This window comes from Pan troglodytes, chromosome 21, assembly GCF_028858775.2.
Source record: "Pan troglodytes isolate AG18354 chromosome 21, NHGRI_mPanTro3-v2.0_pri, whole genome shotgun sequence".
Classification (NCBI taxonomy): Eukaryota; Metazoa; Chordata; class Mammalia; order Primates; family Hominidae; genus Pan; species Pan troglodytes.
This window is the reverse complement of record NC_072419.2, coordinates 41,722,078-41,741,004: the sequence shown is the minus strand read 5'-3', so window position 1 is coordinate 41,741,004 and position 18,927 is coordinate 41,722,078. Positions and strand designations below refer to the sequence as shown.

Genomic DNA, 18,927 nt, shown 5'->3' with positions numbered 1-18,927 from the left:
GGAGTTCACAAATGGACCTCCTTCTCCTCATATTGCCCTTCACCAAGAGCAGAGCTTTGTGAGTTCCCAGAATGAACTCTCTGGGGGACTGTGTGTCTGGGGTTCTCTGGGGCCCAGTCAAGGGACCAGGATGTAGAGTCTATTTCCCTGGAAAATTGGACTGGGCGTCTTTTGGAAAAAGAGATGATGCCTCTCTCTGTTGAGCCAACTTGGCTTTCCTGTTTGCCTGCTCTCTGCAGGTCTTGTGCTCAGTACAGGGGGTACAAAGGTGACTAAGACACGGTGCTTGACCTTGAGGTTAAATAATACACCCTGAAGTCCTCTCCTAAGCCCACTTCCTCTCTCACTCAACATTCTGCCTACAAGAAACCCATTTGTTCTAACTGCTGATGATTCCAAAGTGTCTCTGGCTTCAACTCCATCCTTCAACTTCAGATCATTTTACTGGCCTGCCAACAGGCTCCTCCCTCCATTTCCAAACTGACCTCATCATTCATTCCACTCCTCTTTCTCACACCTGCTTCTCTTCATCTTCATGAACAGGATACCTGAGTGTCATCTTTGACTTTTTTCTGCCCTCTCTTTATTCCTCCCACCTCTTAGCCAATCAAGTCCTACCTCTCAGACCCACCCACATGTCTCCATTCACACTTTCCATCTTAGGGCACAAGCTCTCCCCTGGACTTCCCAGTACAGCCTCCCAGTGGGTCTCTCCAGACCTGCTGTTGCTCCACACAGCAGCCTGAGCAATCTTTGTGAGCTGTATGTCTGATCACATCACTCCCCTGCCGCAAAAACTTCATCTGCTTCCCACCACCCAGGTCCTCAGCATGACTTGTAAGCCCTGACAGGTGTGACCCCTGCTGTCTTCCGGTCTCTTCCCAAATCCTCCCTCTGTCCCATGCAACCTGAACCATCTACACAGATACTACACTTGTTCTCGCCCTCTTTTCCTCTTCCCGTGAATGCTCCTCCTCAACCTGTGCTTGGCTAGTTCCTTACTGGTCCCTTCACGTCTATTTTTTTTTTTTTTTTTTGAGATGGAGTCTCGTTTCTTTGCCCAGGCTCGAGTGCAATGGTGCGATCTCGGCTCACTGCAACCTCCGCCTCCTGAGTTCAAGCAATTCTCCTGCCTCAGACTCCCAAGTAGCTGGGATCACAGGCACATGCCAGCACACCTGGCTAATTTTTGTATTTTTAGTAGAGACGGGGTTTCACCATGTTGGCCAGACTGGTCTCGAACTCCTGACCTCAAGTGATCTGCCCGCCTCGGCTTCCCAAAGTGCTGGGATTACCGGCGTGAGCCACCGTGCCTGGCCCAGGTCTAATCTTAAACACCACTTTTACCAGAAAGCCTTTCAGGACCCACTCCCAGGAAAGGGTGGGCATCCCTCCAGCATGCCTGGGGCATACTAAACTTCCCCCATTAGGCACCAACCACACTGCATTTTCGTTGTTTACCCACTAGACTGTGAACTCTGTGAGGGCAGGGACTGCGGGGGTCTTATCCTCTCTGTATCTCCCGACTAGCACAGTAGCCTGAATCCCACAGATGTTGAGGTGCTCATGATCTCAGCTTTCTCATACCCCTGAGGTGCCACAGGGCCCAGGGTGGTGGGCAGTCCCTGAGCTCAGCCAGACAGGGGTGTGTCCCCTGGCCCTTACTCCCCATGGAGTGACTTACCTGCAGCCTTTGCTGTTCTGAGTCCCGCTCCAGGACAGAGGCTTGTAGGAACATGGCTACCTCCTGCAGACTGCTGACACTGGCCTTGGTCTGCGCTAGGGACAGTGCCAAGTCCTGGGCCTTCTCCCTCCACTCAATCTCCCTGGCTTCTGTCTGTCTCAGGGCTGCCTGTAGCCGCTCCAGCTCCCGCTGCAGCCTGGGCTCTAAAGAATCAAGTTTTAGAGATTGTTCCTCCATTGGGGAGGTTTTGTGGCTGTGGGGTAAGGCTTCCAGGTTGTTCCTTTGCTGGGTCTCCCTCAGCTCCAGAATCTCCTGTTCCTTTTGGGCTAGAGTCAGCTGTAGCTCCCTTACACTCTGATGAAGGCCCCTTATCTCCTCCTCTTCTCTCTCCTGCCCCAGATTCTGCTTCTCTTGGATCATATTCTCTTGGACCCTCTGGGCCAGAGACTTCTCCAGCAGCTGCTCCCGTTCCTGCTGATGTCTCAGCTCTTCATCCCTCTGGGCAAGTGCCTGCTGCAGCTGCTGCACGTCCTCCTGGTATCGGAGATCCTGGTCCTGGATCTCACCTTCTTGTATCCTCAGAGCCTCCTCCAGCTGCCGAGTGTGTGCCTGGCAGGCATCCAGGGAGGCTTGCAGGGTTGCAGTGCTGGCCTCCAGACTGCGGCTCAATTCTGCCTGCTCGAGGAGATGCTGCTCTTTCCCCTGCAGGGCAGCATGAGCCTTGCCAAGGGCCTCCTGCAGAGCCTCAGCCCGGGCCCGGGCAGCCTCCTCCTGATGCCGGGAGGACTGACTTTCTGCCCGCAGAGCTTCCAGCTCCTGGTCCCGTTCCTTGAGCACTGCCTGGGCCTGCAGCCAGCTGTCCTGCAGGGCCCTGGTCTCCACCTCATGCTCCTGTGCCTGCTCAGCACACTGCTGCTGGAGGGCCAACAGAGCTTTCTCCTGTTCCCGAGACTCAGCCCTTAGGTCTCCCAGCACCTCCTCCAGGGCCTGGACCCGCCGTCCCTCCACTGCCAGCTCTTCCTCGAGCCTTCGTGCCTGTTCCTTGTGGTCCTGAAGCTCTCCGTGACGCTCCTTCAGTGTCATATGGGCTTGCTCCAGAGCTCCCTGGAGGGCGTCTGCCTTTTCCTTCACCCTCTCCTCCTGTCCCTGGGCCTGCTGCTGTTCTTGCTGCAGAGCCTCCAGTTCCTGGTCCCTCTGGGCTAGGGCTCTCTGGGCCTCATCCAGTTGACTCTCAAGTGACTGCTCCTTCAGCTGCCCTTGTTCCCTGGCTTCCTGCAGTTGCTGCTGCAGGACCACTATTTCCTGCTCTCGCTGGGACAGGAGGAGGCTGGTCTCACCTACCTTCCTGTGCAGGCCCTGGAGCTGCTGCTCCAGCTGGTCTTTGAGCTCCTGGAGTTCGTGGATATGCTCCTGCTGACATTCCACCTCCTTCTCCTTATCACGCAGGATCAGCTTCATGTGCTCTAGGCTCCCGCGCTGTGCTTTACTTGGGCCCTTCCCTTCCTCTGCCCGTTCCTGCATCAGCTGCCTCTGAGTGGTCAGCTCCCGGCCTCGCTCTCTCAAGGACAGCTTGATCTGTTCCAGGTCCTCCTCCAGGATCTTGGTCTGCCGGGTCCTCTGATCCTCGAGAACCTGAATCCTCTCCTTCTGCAGCATCAGCTCCTGGTCTCTCCTCTCGAGATCCTGAGTCAGATGCTCTTTCTGCCTCTGCAGCTCCTCGATCTGTTCTCGCTGAGACTTCACCTCCTGGTCCCTCTCCTGCAGCTCTCTTGCCAGAACGGTGCTGTGGCTCTCCAGGTCATGGATCTGGCTGCTTTGTGCCTGCAGCTCCTGGCTCCTTTCTTCTAGGTCCAGCGTAAGGTGGGTCAAAGCCACTCTCTGGGTTTCCCTCTGGCCCTCCAGCTCCTTGATCAGTTTTTGCTGGCACTCCATCTTGTGATGGTTTTCCTCCAGTTCCAGGGCCAGGCATTCCAGAGTAACCAACTGCTTTTTCAGATCCTGAACCTGTCCTCTCTGGGACTCAATCATTTGGTCTTTCTTCTCAAGTTCTAGAAGCTGATGCTCCAAGACGTTCCTCTGAGTCTCCCGATCCTTCTCGAGCTCTCTGATCTGCTCCCTCTGCACAGTCAGCTTCTGCTCTCGCTCCTGGACGGCCATGGGCAGATGCTCTAAAACAGACCTACACTTCTCTAGCTCCTGAATCTGTTCTTGCTGCAGATCTACCTCTTGGTTCCTCTTCTTCAGGTCCAGAGACAGCAATTCCAAAGCAGCCTTCTGCATTTCCCGTTGCTTCTCCAGTTCCTGGATTTGTCCCCGCAGAGTCTCCACCTCCTCTTCTCTTTCAGCTAGGGTCTGGGTCAGGAGGGCCAAATTCTCTTGCAGAGCCTTCCCTTGGGCCACCTTCAGTTCGCCCTGCTCTTGCAGAGCCTGGGCTCTCTCACGCTCACTCTCCACTTCCTCATTTTTCAGCTTCAGTGCTGAGCGAGCCGTTCTCAGGTCTTCTTCCAGGATGCCAGCAGCACTTGCCTGAGCCCTGGCTTCTACGACAGCTGCTTGCAGGTGTTCCACCTGGGCTGTCAGGTTCTCCTTGGCTGCCTGAAGTAACTCTTGCTCACCCTAGAAGACAAGATGAAAAGCCACTTTAGACTACACTTCCCTGCTACTGTCACCCCAACACCGACGCTTCTCTTTCTTATTTTGTGGCACTAGCAGTGATAAGGACTTGGGCAAAAAAAAGTGGTGGTATATTCCACTTAAGCTGATACTGTAAAAGGGCATCCCTACCACCTTCCAGGACTCTGTTATGCCCAGGGGAGACGCTGGTCCTTCAGGACAAGGGGCAAAAATATCAACCTCAATTCAGAAAAAGCAATTGAAGGAGGATTCACTGGAACCTGAATAATGGCCCCCAGGGACATGGAGACAGCCAGAGTAACTGATAGACTTGCTGAAGGAAGTGGGACACATGACCACAGGCCAAGGTGGGCCCAAGGGACTACTCCTGAGGCAAACCCCTCCCTGAAACCAGTACCACTTTACCTGGGCTTCCATTCGCTGTAGCTCTGCTCTCCGCAGGCGACTCTGTAAGGATGCCATAGTTTCATGTAGTTCCATCAGCTCAGATTCTAGGGAGTTCTGCTTTCCTTCCCACTTGGATTTCTCTTTGAGAAGAGAAGAGGAGAGGAGAGGTAGTGGAGTAAGACCCATGTTTGGGATATAGAGGGATATAGAGGCAGATGGAGGATGGGGAACAGATTCAAAGGGAAGGAAGGCCAAGAAGGAGAAAATTATATCCAGTGTCCTAGAGATATCAAGGACATCAAGAGCTGGCAGATGCCAGCTGCTTCTATTTGCCTGGCAGCACTCCCTGCTGCTGCCAGCCCCAGCGCTGCCTGGTAATCATCCCAATATGTCCTCATCCTCATCACAGAGAGCCTTGGCCCTCAATTCCAGACAGGGTTGAGCCAGATGACACTGGAGGTTCCTTCTAGCCCCCAATCCTATAATTGTGCAGGAGCTCCTAGAGACCCGGGTGGCTCTGCTGGTTGCCCACCATTTCTCCAACAGGCGTTGGAATCCCATTATTTTTGTGGCTCTCAGGGAGCCCTCAAACGGCCTCAAAAAAGGCCCAGACCCAAGGTGTCCTCTTCTCTTTTTTTCTTTTTTTGAGATGGAGTCTTGCTCTGTCACCCAGGCTGGAATGCAGTGGCACAATCTCGGCTCACTGCAACCTCCACCTCCCGGGTTCAAGCGATTCCCCTGCCTCAGCCTCCCGAGTATTTGGGATTACAGGTGCCCACCACCACACCCGGCTAACTCTTCTCTTTTACAGTAGAAACTTGAGCTTCAAGACCCTTCCTCTCCTGTCCTTTGTAAGGAGTCATGACACTTTCCAGTCCTTGGCTGGCACATGGATATATCCTCCCCAGATCCCCTCTCCTTGCTTTCTCCCAAATAAGCTCATAATCCCTCAGCTACCAAAGGCTAACTTGGAGGACACAGTTGAAGAAGATAAAAATAAGTAACATGGATGACAAAAGATGCAGTTTTATAATGTTCTTACAGTCCTGGCCCTGGGTCTCCAATTTTTTTAATTTTTAAATCTACAGAGACAGAAAATGGAAGCCCAGCCATTTCCTTCTTTCAGTTCATCAAATCTGTTCCTCCTAATCTCTTCTTCCAGGATGGGCCTCAAAGGCCAAGCAAAGCTGAAAAAATAGTTCAAGGTGGTCAGCACCCCTTTGGAAGTGCATCTAGATCTCACCTCACATTTCTGGGTAAATAATGGAGTGCAGCTGGGCGCGGTGGCTCACGCCTGTAATCCTAGCACTTTGGGAGGTCGAGGCAGGCGGATCACTTGAGGCCAGGAGTTCAAGCACTCCCTGCTGCTGCCAGCCCCAGCGCTGCCTGGTAATCATCCCAATATGTCCTCATCCTCATCACAGAGAGCCTTGGCCCTCAATTCCAGACAGGGTTGAGCCAGATGACACTGGAGGTCCCTTCTAGCCCCCAATCCTATAATTGTGCAGGAGCTCCTAGAGACCCCGGTGGCTCCGCTGGTTGGTGAACATGGTGAAACCCCGTCTTTATTAAAAATACAAAAAAATTAGCCAGGCGTGGTGGCGCATGCCTATAATCCTAGCTGCTCGGAAGACAGAGGTTGCAGCGAGCCGAAGTCGTGACATTGTACTCAAACCTGAGTGACAGAGTGAGGTGTCGTCTCAAAAATAAAATAAAATAAACAGAGTGGCTGCTAGGCCTGTGCCTGCCACTTCTGGGCTCCCCACCTATCCCTTCTCCCTCTCAATCTCCCTGCCTGTCTTGAGCTTCTCACCTTCCTGATTCTGGGAGAGCTGTCTCTGCAGATCCTGCAACTCTGTGTGGACCTGGCTCTTCTCAGCCTCAGTATCAGTTAGACGCTCTTCCAGTTTCTGGACCTGATCCCTCAGAACATCCTGGGAAAGGAAGGGCATGGCTAAACGCGAGTTCCTCATCTTCCACAAAACAATGCAGGGCTCAAGCTCTCTCCTCATTCTCAGCCTCTGTGGTGGGCCGCCATTGTGGACCTACTCCCAGATTGCCGGGTTACTTCCTCTGAACACATGTGTATTTAGCTCCCTGAAGTGATGACACGCTCTGCTCCACTTGGATGGAGTGTGAGAATCCATCCCCTTCTGACCTATCTATGTCTTTTGAAACAGAGCTCCTGCTCAAAGTTAGCCCAGGGGTCACCTCTTCCCTCTCAACACTCCTACTTCAAAGCTCAGCCCAAAGGTCATCTCTTCTTTCCTTCTGACCCTTCCCAAATCAGGATGAATTGCCCCCTCCTCCTAGTTCCAACAGTGCATCACTTGCGTCTGTTATTGATCCAATTAATTCTCTCAGTTCTGCTTTCCAGTAGAATGCAGTTTGGTTCCTCCACCATGTCACAAGCCTTCTTTAGGCAGAGACCAGGTCTTTCTCCTTTTTGTATACCCAGCCCAGAGTGGCTGACATATGGATGACACTCAATTTGTATTGACTGATAGGTTCACTGTGAGGTGGAATTTATGAGCTCTTTCAGACCTAGGCCTAGAACATGCCTATAAATGCCAACCTCAAATCTCAGTGGTCACTGATTTCTAGGGTTTCTCTTGGAAGCCTGGGTACCAAGAATTAATTCATAGCTGAGTGGAAAATGATGGAAAACAATGCCATACATCTGCCCAGGGTTTTTTTGTGTTTGTTTGAGATGGAGTTTCACTTTTGTCGTTCAACCTGGAGTGCAATGGCGCAATCTTGGCTCACTGCAACCTCCACCTCCTGGGTTCAAGTGATTCTCCTGCCTCAGCCTCCTGAGTAGCTGGGATTACAGGTGCCCACCGCCACCTCTGGCTAATTTTTGTATTTTTAGTAGAGATGGGGTTTCACCATGTTGGCCAGGCTGATTTTGAACTCCTGACCTCAGGTGATCCACCTGTCTCAGCCTCCCAAAGCACTGGGATTACAGGCGTGAGCCACCGTGCCTGGCCTACCCAGGGTTTTTTGGTTTACAGGGCTCATTCAAGATCCTCTCTCATCTAATCCTCAAAACCCTGAGCAGGCACTATCTGTCCTACTCTGCAAGGGAAAACAAGGCCCAGGAACTTCAAATGCTTCATTTGTGGTTGCCAGGTGGTAAGTGATAGAGGTGAAACTCATCCCAACTTGATCTCAGGAATAAAACAGGTCAAACTGCTTCACACCTCTTTGCCTCATGCTTTTCGAGGGATGTAAAGAGTTCGGGAAAGGGGAGCAGAGAAACATACCCGGGTCTGTTGAGTCTTCCACAGGTCTTGATGAAGCTTGTGGAGGGCAGATGCTACTGCCTCAGCGGAGAGAGCAGTCAGCAGGGGCCCTCTCTTAAAGAGGCTCCTAGCTCCATTCTGGTCTGAAAAAATGAGGAAAACCTCCTTACCTGGCTGCCACTATGAAAAGAAACAGCCAGACCTCTCCAGACACAGCCCTGTCCTTCCAACTGGTCCCTCCTCTCCGCAAAGAACCCCTTTCTCAGCAGTTCACTCATCACATATTTTCTCCATAAGTATGGGCCAGGCACTATGGTGGGTGCTAGATTAATGCGAGCTATCACTTATTACGCACTTAATAAGTGCCAGGAACCATGTAAGTGATTCACATCTGCAACCTCATAACTCCTTGGTGAAATTATAAGGTAAGTACTTTTAACATCCTCATTTTGTAGTTGAGGAAAATCAAGCTCAGAGAGGACAGGTGACTTGCCCAAGGACACATAGCTAGCAAATGGTAAAGCTGGGGCTTAAACTCAGAATTAATTCCCAAGTATGTAATCTTAACCCTGAAGCAATATGGTCTAACAAATAGCATTCCTCTCCCTTTCCCCTGGGAGCCAGGCCTGGCTTTGGCCCAAAGGACCTAGTTCTGGGGAGGCTGTCTCACCTGGCTCAAGGCCCCAGAGGGAAGGAGCAGAGTCTCCCCCACCACTCAGCTCAGGCCTGCTCTCACAAACAGACCCTAGGGCCTGCTGCAGGGCAGAGTAGAGGCTGGCCAGCTGGGCCTGGGCCTGGTTCCCGGGCTGCTGCTCTGCGGCCAGCGCTTCTAGCTGGCTCTCTGTGCTGCGCAGTCGCAGCTGTAGTTGGGCTGCCTTGGCTTCCTGGGCCCACAAGGAGGCTCGCAGCTGCTGCTCCGTGATATGAGACGCCTCCAGCTCCTCCAGCAGCTGTGCTTCCTGGGCCAGAAAGTCAGCCTCCTTTTCCTTCACCTCTTGCCTTAGTAATTCCATCTGTCAAGGAAGAATTTTACATAATATAAGCAGGAAGCGGATACTCTCTCCTCAGGCCTTCCCAGGCCAGACCCCACTCAATCCTTGTACAAACTCTGATCAGGGCTGGGAGGATTTCAGCTCAGCTCTCAGGCAGGTAGAGGGGCTCTGAAATGAGTGTTACCCTAGATCTAACACCTGGCTGCCTGCCGACTACTGAACACATGGGCCCAGGCTGCTATGCTAATGGGCTTCAGCCCTGGCTTCCTGGGCAGATATGCTGGCTCCTTGCTATGACCAGAACTCTGCCCTGAAACCTCGACGCTGCACCTAGTAAGACCAGTCACAATAACATAGCTACCATGTATTGAATGCTTATTGTGTTCCTGACACTTTATATATTCCTATAATGGTTATAGGAATTAGGAACAAGAATTGTTCACCCTTGTTTTATGGATGAAGAAGCTGACGTTCACACAATTAGAAAGCTTACATTCAAACTCAAGACTGTTGAACAGCCAAACCTGTGTGTCCTTAACCCCTGCAATCCACCATCTGGCTCTTACAGCCCATTCCTTCCCTCCTAGTTCCATCTTTTCTCTGTATACAATATCTGGGGTTCTGATGGGGGCAGACTGAGTCCCTGGAAGTCTTGCTGCTGCCTGCCTGATCTGGAGTATTTCTGGTTGCTCATTCTCCCTGCTACATCTTGCCAACCAGACCCAGCATACTTTGAAGCGGGTGTGCTGGAACCAGGCCTGCATGGGCTACACCCCTGTGTGCACTTTGCTGTGGGCTGTCACGTTTCCCACAGGAGCCATGTCCATCTCTGGGTCAGATTCCCAAGCCCCCGCCTTGTCTAGTCCTGGCTTCCCCCTCCTGTAGGGGTGTTGAGGCACCAGCCTATCCTGTAATCAGGAAAAATAGATGGGTCCTCTCCATGAGAGGACTCAGAGCAATCAATCCACCGCTTCAGAATCAGGCTTCTGCCAGGGATGCAGAGCTCATAACCAGAGTGGGAAGTACCTGAGCACTGAGCTCTTTCTGTTCTCCCTGGGCCTCCTGCATGTCCTGGCGCAGGGCACTCAGCTCTTGTTGTCGAATAGAGTCAGCTTCTTGTAAAACAAGGAGTCTCTGTTCCTTTTCCATCAGTGACAGAGTCAGGCTAAAAAGAGAGGGGTCAGAGTGCTGGGCCATTCTCTTAGGGAATGAAAAATTACCTTCTCATCTGAGTATTCTAAACATAGCATTAATAATCAAAATAGAAATAGTAATGATAATGATTATGATGTAACAATAAAAGCTATCGTTTATTGAGCACTTACTATAATAAGTGCTCCTAGGTACTTCCTGCAGATGATGCCCCATTTCAACCTCACAGGTTTTTTTTTTTTTTTTTTTTATTGAGACAGAGTCTTGCTCTGTTACCCAGGCTGGGGTGCAGTGGCACGATCTCGGCTCACTGCAGCCTCTGCCTCCCGGGTTCAAATGATTCTCGTGCCTCAGCCTCCAGAGTAGCTGGGATTGCAGGCATGCACCACCATGCCTAGCTATCAACCTTATTCTTCTCTGGCAAATTTCACATATACCTTATATTAGTACCTCACGTTCAACATGTCCAAATCTTCCCCATCCCTTTCCTCTCCTCCCCTGTCCACCCAATCATCTCCTACTATGTTCCCTAGCTCAGTGAATGGCACTTCCATCCACACAGTGTCCTAACGTAGAACCTTGACTACTCCAGAGTTCTCCCTTCAACCTACCTACATCCAATCTATGATTATATACAATTGATTCTAACTCCCTTAACATCCTTTAAACCTCTTCTCTTCTCTCCTCCTCTTCCCCACTACCCTACCTTGGTTTAGCTTTAGGATCTCTCATCAGGACAACTGTACCAGCCTAACTTGTCTTCCTGCCTCTAGTTTCACCACCAAAATAATGTGTCCCTTCTCAAACTGTGTCTTTTTTTTGTTGTTTTTTGCTTTTTTTGAGATGGAGTCTCGTTCTGTCACCGAGGCTGGAGTGCAGTGGTGTGATCTCAGCTCACTGCAACCTCCACCTCCTGGTTCAAGCAATTCTCCTGCCTCAGCCTTCCAAGTAGCTGGCATTACAGGCACCCACCACCACGCCCAGCTAATTTTTTTTTTGTATTTTTAGTAGACATGTTGGCCAGGCTGGTCTTGAATTCCTGACCTCAAGTGATCTGCCCACCTCAGCCTCCCAAAGTGCTGCGATTACAGTCGTGGGACACCGCACCCAGCCCATCCCCTTCTCAAATTCCCACAGCACTAAGAATACAAGCTGCTCTTCACTCTGAATGGTCTTCTTTCACTCCTGATGTCTCATAGCATTACAATCCCTTCAAATACATCACAAGTTGGATTGTATCAATTTCCCTGCTTAAAATTCTCCAGAGGTTTCCTATGAAACTCAAACTACGAACTCCTTGCTGTGGCCTACCAAATCTTGAATGCTGTGGACCTGCCCAGCTCATGCCACTCTCCTCATTCACCAGGCTCCAATTACAATCCAATCAGGCTCCAACCACTCTTTCAGTTAACACTGTAAACTTTTATCTGCCTCATGGCCTTTGCATATTATTTCTCCTCTTACAGAATAGAACTCTCCCTCACCCTTTTACATGGGTAGCTCCACTTCATGCTGAGTGCTCAGTTTAAATGCAACTTCCTGAGAAAGGCCTTCCCTAACAATGGTTCTAAAGTCTCTTCTCTCTCTCACCCTGTTTCCTCCATGTGTCATAACCTGTAATAATTTGAGTTATTATTTGATTAATGTCTTCCCCACAAAACTATAAATTCTACTGGGGCAGGGACCATACAGTCTTGTTTATCACTGTATCCCCAAGCGTGGTGCCTGGTGCATAACGGGCGTTCACGAAATATTTACTAAATAAATTAAGTTCAAGCTTTGAAGACAGGAACCATGTCCTCTCCACATGGCTACATGTACATCCCAGAGTTGCAGACATGAAAGGCAAGGTGGCCTGAGCAAACAACTGTCAATATCACAGTGACCATGGCAGCCAGATAGACAAAAGCCACCTCCATGGCCTATCTAGCCTACCTGGCTTTCTCTCTCTCCAGCTCCTTCTGAATTCGGTTATACTCCTGGGTCTCTCTCAGCTTCTCCTGAACCTCCTGCTCCACCAGCCTCTGGGAGTCATCCTGGGCCACCAGCTGAGACTTCAAGTCCTCCACCTGGAAAATTAAGGGCATGAAGACCAAGATGGCAGGGCAGGGGGCCGGTGGGAAGATGCTCCTCACCTAGGGCTTCAGGGTCCTTCGAGGTTTACCATAGCCAGTGGCCATTTCCAATGCTCTGGCAATTCCACCAATTCCTACACACTGTTCTTAACCACCCCCTTCCTCAATACAATTCGGCCTGGTCATCTGCCTCCCAGCCTCACATATGCTGCATAGAGGCAGGCACAAATAAAAATCTTGGCTGGGCTGGGTGCGGTGGCTCACACCTGTAATCTCAACACTTTGGGAGGCCAAGGCGAGCAGACTGCTTGAGACCAGGAGTTCGAGATCAGTCTGGGCAACATAGTGAGACCCTGTCTCTATAAAAATTTAAAAATTAGCCAGTGTGATGGCACACATCTGTAGTCCCAGCTACTCAGGGGGCTGAGGTGGGAGAATTGCTTGAGCTTGGGAAGTCAAGACTGCAGTGAGCTATGATCTGCACTTCAGCCCGGGCGACATAGTGAAATCCTGTCTCCCCCACCAAAAAGAAGGAAAAAAAGGCTGACTATAACTACTCCCAAAGGCAAAACATGTATTGTGATTGCTTTTTTAAAAATGAAAAGTCAGAACATCATTTGATATAGGATTCTGAGGAGAAGCAACCTAGTATGTAGAAATATTAGATTTTTGGCAAGGACGGAAAGAACAATTGAAACTGAAACAGCCAGGGAAAACAAAAACTCTGTGACCATTACAGAGAAAGAGATTACTATCCCAGGGCTCTGCCAGGCACATGCTCAACTCTGAGCACCCTCTAATTTTCCACTCAATACTGTGGCCCACCCATCTACCCTCCCAAACCAGGCAGCAGGGCCAAGGTTCTCCCTGTCCTGCAAGAGGAAGTGGGAAAGCCTGGCTGTGTTGGGGAAGGACCATGGGACTTGGTGGGGAGGAGGAGGGGACCTGCTTCTGCAGGTCCATCTTATCCTGCAGCAGGGAGCTGCTCTCTTCTTGGAGGGCAGCAAGGTCATCTCTGTGCTGCCAGGCTGCCTCCTTCAGCTCCCGTTGAGCCTCCTGGAGCTGGGTCTGTAGTATCCCAGTGGTCTCCTGAAGAGGGATAAGAAATCATTGAGTAGAGGAAATCTGTGTCATAGAAATACTGGTTTTTTTGGTGGGGTGGCAAAAGCTGAGGTAGGAGCCAGCAATCCACATTGTTTCCACCTCACCTTCTCACTTCCTAGTCCCTCTCCTCCCTCACAAAGTGCACTGGCTCACCCAGGTTTCTTGGTCAGAGTCCATGAATTGGTAATAGTCTCTCACCTAGACCATGGGAACAGTCTCCTAACCATACCCCTACTTCCACTTGATGCCACGATCCCCTAAAAACACACACACACTATTCTCTACTCAGGAGAGTAGAGAATACATACACATATATGTATATACATATGTATACGTATATATAAATAAATCATATCCCACCCCTGCTTTTTAAATACCACCCAACTGCCCAGGCGTGGTGGCTCATGCCTGTCATCCCAACACTTAGGGAAACCAAGGTGGGTGGATCACTTGAGGTCAGAAGTTTGAGACGAGCCTGGCCAACATGGTGAAACCCTTTCTCCACTAAAAATACAAAAATTAGCCAAGCATGGTGGCGGGCACCTGTAATCCCAGCTACTTGGGAGGCTGAGGCATAAGAATTGCTTGAACCTGGGAGGCGAAGGTTGCAGTGAGCTGAGATAGTGCCACCGCACTCTAGCCTGGGTGACAGAGCGAGACTCAGTCTCAAACAAATACATACATACGTACCACCCAACAGTTTCCCATTGCTCTTAGAACAAAATCCAAGCTCCTACAATGGCTGACACAGGGATTCCGGCTACCGCTCCACTCGCCCCTGAGTTTATCAAGCTGGAGCCACACTGCCTCCTTTTTGTCCTTGAACTTCCCAAGCCCTCTTCTGTGTCCCAGGGCCCTTGCGACAGGTGTTTCCTCTGCCTAAAGTGTTCTTCACATGGCAGGCATTTTTTTTTCAAATGGCTTGAGATATAACTCATATACCATACAATTCACTCATTTAACGTATACAGTGTAGCGGGTTTTAGGATATTCACAGAGTTGTGCAACTATCATCGCAATCAATCTTAGAACATTTCCATCAATCCCAAAATAAACCCTGTGCCCATTCACAGTCAATCCCCATTCCCCACCCCATTCCCCACCATAAATCTGTTTTCTGCCTCTATAGAGTTGCCTATTCTTGGTGTTTCATATAAATGGAAGCATATCATATAAAATATATGGCTCTTCCACTTAACCTGATGTTTTCAAGGTTCACCTATGTTGTATCACGGAGCTGGTTTCTTTTTAACCTTCAAGTCTCAGCTCAGATGTTACTTTCTCAGTGAGGCCTTCCCTGACCACTAAGTGCAAAGTGAACCTCCTTTGACTCACTCTCAGTTGTATCATTCTATTTCCTTTACAGCACTTATCACAAACTGTAATAATCTCATTTACTTTGTGTCTGCTCATTTGTCATCCATTTCTGCCACAGGAATGTAAGTTCCTTGAGAGCAGGGGCAATGTCTGTTATGCTGACTGCTGTGCCACACCTTTTTTTTTGAGTCTCGCTGTATCACCAAGGCTGGAATGCAGTGGCGTGACCTCGGCTCACTGCAACCTCCGCCTATTGGGCTCAAGCTATTCTCCTGCTTCAGCCTCCCAAGCAGCTGGGATTACAGGCAAATGCCACCACACACAGCTAATTTTTGTATTTTTGTAGAGATGAGGTTTCACCATGTTGGCCAGGCTAGTCTCGAACTCCTGACCTCAACTGATCTGTCCGCCTCGGCCTCCCAACGTGCTGGGATTACAGTTGCCCGCCACCATGCCCGGCTAATTTTTGTATTTTTAGTAGAGATGGGTTTCACCATGTTGCTCAGGTTGGTCTTTAACTCCTGACCTTAGGTGATCCACCCACCTTGGCCTGCCAAAGTGCTGGGATTACAGGCGTGATCTACCCTGCCCAGCCTGTGCCATACCTTTATGTACTTGTCATATGTCAGCACCTAGCACAGGGCCTGGCACATAAGAAGTGCCCAAGAACTCTTCATGGTCGAATGGGTAAATGAGTGCCCCTTTCTCCCCTACTCCCGAGACCACCCTCCATACCTGCTCCTTTAATTTCTGGACTTTCATGTCCTGCCTCAGTCGTTCCAGTTGTTGGCTGGCATCTGCTAGCTCCTTCTGCGTCTGCAGCAGTGTCTCCAGGAGGGATACTCTCTCCTTCTCTGTTTCCAGCTGCATCTGTGGAGGGGTAGGGGGGTAACAGCTTGTGGGCTCAGGGTTACCATGCTCACCAACGAGGCCACAAGCACATCCCAGCTGCCCTAGGGCTCTCCTAGCAAATGGGAAGGGGCTGAGGGCAAAGGAAGGTCTGAGCCCATGGGTTCAGAACAAGGAAGTGCAAAGATTACCACTGGTTTGCAAGCTGACAGGATGTGGTACATGTCAGCCCTCCCTCAGGAAGTATGACATACTGCCGGAACTGTGGCTAATGGTGCGGACCACCCTGCTCACTGGTAGCAAAGTGGGTAGCTACCCTCTCTTCTGGAAGCCCCTCTGCAGCACTCCTCTTGGGAGTGGAAAAGGAAGTGGTCAAGGTAAGGAGATCGCTGATTGGATGTGCAGCTCCAATCCTCCTAGCTTCCCACCTGGCATAGGGCACTCTCTGCCTGGGTCCGTTCTTCTTCCCTCTGGGCCTGGATGGCCTCCATTTCTGTCTGCTGCTCCTTTAGCCTCATTTCCAGCTCCATTTTTTCCCTTTTTAAGCTCTCCAGAGCCTTTGCCAGCTCCTGCTGGTGCCAGGAGCGCTCCTTTTCCTGGCCACATGAAGGAAACACCATTAGAACCAAATGGGTGAGGAGGGGAGGCAGGAGTACTGGATTGGAAAAACAAAGTCTCTCTACTACTCACTGGTGGGGTGACCTTGCTACCTCTCTAAGCCTGTTGCCTCATCTGTAAAGCAAGGCTAATAGTCCCTGCCTTATCTATCTTACCAAATTTCATGACAACCAAATGAGATTCATTTTAAAAAATAAAATTATATAATACATGTGGAAGTACCTTCCAAACTGCAATTGTCCCTTATATATGCTACAAGTATCTGGGTTTTAAAATGTATTTCTATTTTTAATTTTTTTTGGAGACGGAGTCTTGCCCTGTCACCCAGGCTGGACTGCAGTGGCACGATCTCCGCTCACTGCAACCTCCACCTTTCAGGTTCAAGTGATTCTCCTGTCTCAGCCTCCCTAGCAGCTGGGACTACAGGTGCCCCCCACCATGCCCGGCTAATTTTTGTATTTTTAGTAGAGATGGGGTTTCAACATGTTGGCCAGGCTGGTCATGAACTCCTGACCTCAAGTGATCTGCCTGCCTCGGCCTCCCAAAGTGCTGGGATTATAGGCATGAGCCACTGTGCCTAGCCTAGGCATTTTTATTTTTAGAGATGGGGTCTCACTATGTTGCCCAGGCTGGACTCGAACTCCTGGGTGCAAGTGGTCCTCCTGCCTCAGCCTCCTGAGTAGCTAAGACCACAGGGGCATGACACCACACACAGCTCCGTATTTGTTATCTTTAAAGCAGCCACATTGTGGTTGACAGTTGTAACAATGAACTGAGGCGGCCAATTCTGGCTGTCTGCTGCCTGCTCTCCTCTACTCAGAGTTGCAGAGTTAGCCCCTGAAGAATCAGGCCTGGCCCAGTGAGGATGTCTCCCTGTATTATATAAGAGCATTAGGATAGGGGTGCTGCTTGTCTTAGCGGTCTTCCAGCAACCAAAGCTTTCCCAAGCTCTCTGACTAGTTCAGGACCCTCTATTAGGTGTACAGGATAGAGGTGAAGGGCTCTGGAGTTGGGCTGCCTGGGTGGAAAATCTTTAATCTACCACTACTAGCATGATCTCAATTTCTAAACAACTCTGTGCCTCAGTTTCTTCATCTATTAAAATGGGGATAACAACAGTGTCATTCTCCTCAGGTTGTATTGAGGATGGAGATAAGTCGTGTGAATCACTTTAAATGTGCGTAGCACACAGAAAGCGGGCAATACACAACAGCCAGCATCATCATCACATTAGTATTCCCTGCACTCTTCCTTTAAAATGCTTGTAAGTTTGTCATTGCTTATTCATGTAATGGGAATGCCTCTAGTGTTTCAGCCTTCCCAGTGTCATCCTGTGCAGCTTTCCCCCTCATTCACTACACCCTGGCTACACACACTTGCCTCCTTGCAGGTCCTTGAGCACACTAAACACTTTTTTTTTTTTGAGACAGAGTCTCACTCTATCGCCCAGGCTGGAGTGCAGTGGGGTGATCTCGGCTCACTGCAACCTCTGCCTCCCAAGTTCAAGTCATTCTCCCGCCTCAGCCTCCCAAGTAGCTGGGATTACAGGCGCCCGCCACCACTCCCAGCTATTTTTTTTGTATTTTTAGTAGAGACATGGTTTCACCACGTTGGCCAGGCTGGTTTTGAACTCCTAACCTCAAGTGATCTGCCCGCCTAGGCCTCCCAAAGTGCTAGGATTACAGGTGTGAGCCACTGCACCCAGCCAACATGTTCATGCCTTAGAGCCTTTACTCATGCTTCCTTCTACCTGGAAAGCCCTTCTCCCCCCTACTCCATCATTCCTCACGCCTAAACTAACACTTCCTTGGTGAAGTCTTCCCAGACCATACAATTGACAGTGGTCTGGCTGGACGTGGTAGTTCACGCATATTATCCCAACATTTTGCGAGGCCGAGGTAGGATGATCACTTGAGCCCAAGAGTTTGAGACCAGCCTAGGCAACATGGTGAAACCCCTTATCTACAAAAAATGCAAAAATTAGTCAGGTGTGGTGGTTCACTCCTGTGGTCCCAGCTACTTGGGAGGCTGAGGTAGGAGGATCACTTGAGCCCAGGAGGGCCTTGAGGGTGAGGCTGCCGTTAAGCCCTGATCACGCCACTGCACTCCAGCCTGGGCAACAGAGCAAGACCCTGTCTCAAAAGAAATAATAATAATAAAAAGAAAAAAAAGAGGTCTTCCTTTGTTCTTCCTTATAAAACCTGGCAATGTGTAATGTCAGTTACAGGACAGTCATGAATGACAAATCATTTTACCCTCTGGTTCAAAAAGCCAAAGACAGAGGGTATAGCTCAGTGGCAGAGAATGTGACTGCAAAAAGCCAAAGCCAACTGTAAAAATATGAAAAAGATGAATGTTAATAGCAGTTGCAAGTGTTAAAAAAACTGATCTATTTGCTCTATATGAGTTAGAAGTGTGTTATAGCTACAAGAAGAGCTAATTCTGTGATGTGTAGGAAGTAACAGTCCAGCATTGCTGGTATGGCCATGAACAGAATATTCTGCCCAGTTCAAAGTGCCACCTTTACACCACTGGGACATGAGTAAATTGTAACATGCCTAGAAGAAAGCAACCATGTTGGTGGGGTATTTCAAGCAAATCTAAGGCTCATTTGTTCCTGGTAATAGGTTTTGGTTCAACATGAATTTCCTAATAACTAGATCTATCTAAAATAAATGGGCAGCCAAGTGATGGAATACAATAGCAGCTAAGCAACCATTTGGAAGGGACATTATAGAGGTGGATAAAGCAGAAATGGTTAGGAGTTTGGGCCCTGAATCCCTTTTCTACCCCTTATTAGCCATGTAACCCTGACTTCTCTTTTTATATTTTATTTATTTAGAGATGGGGATCTTGCTATGTTGCCCAGG

At 49.8% G+C, this 18,927-nt stretch overlaps 1 protein-coding gene across 20 annotated transcripts in view; it reads right to left on the bottom strand.

The window, feature by feature from the left end:
* CEP250 (centrosomal protein 250) overlaps positions 1 to 18,927 on the bottom strand; it is a 57,032-nt gene that overhangs the window by 5,260 nt on the left and 32,845 nt on the right. For all 20 annotated transcript variants that reach the window (XM_003316881.5, XM_016937759.4, XM_063802855.1 and 17 more), the window contains 10 exons: positions 15,868 to 16,035; positions 15,326 to 15,460; positions 13,115 to 13,258; positions 12,030 to 12,163; positions 9,969 to 10,107; positions 8,621 to 8,963; positions 7,972 to 8,093; positions 6,519 to 6,639; positions 4,724 to 4,845; positions 1,685 to 4,300 (listed from right to left, as the gene is read on the bottom strand). In XM_003316881.5, the coding sequence (XP_003316929.3) occupies positions 1,685 to 4,300; positions 4,724 to 4,845; positions 6,519 to 6,639; positions 7,972 to 8,093; positions 8,621 to 8,963; positions 9,969 to 10,107; positions 12,030 to 12,163; positions 13,115 to 13,258; positions 15,326 to 15,460; positions 15,868 to 16,035 (4,044 nt within the window). The remainder of the gene's footprint in view (positions 1 to 1,684; positions 4,301 to 4,723; positions 4,846 to 6,518; positions 6,640 to 7,971; positions 8,094 to 8,620; positions 8,964 to 9,968; positions 10,108 to 12,029; positions 12,164 to 13,114; positions 13,259 to 15,325; positions 15,461 to 15,867; positions 16,036 to 18,927) is intronic.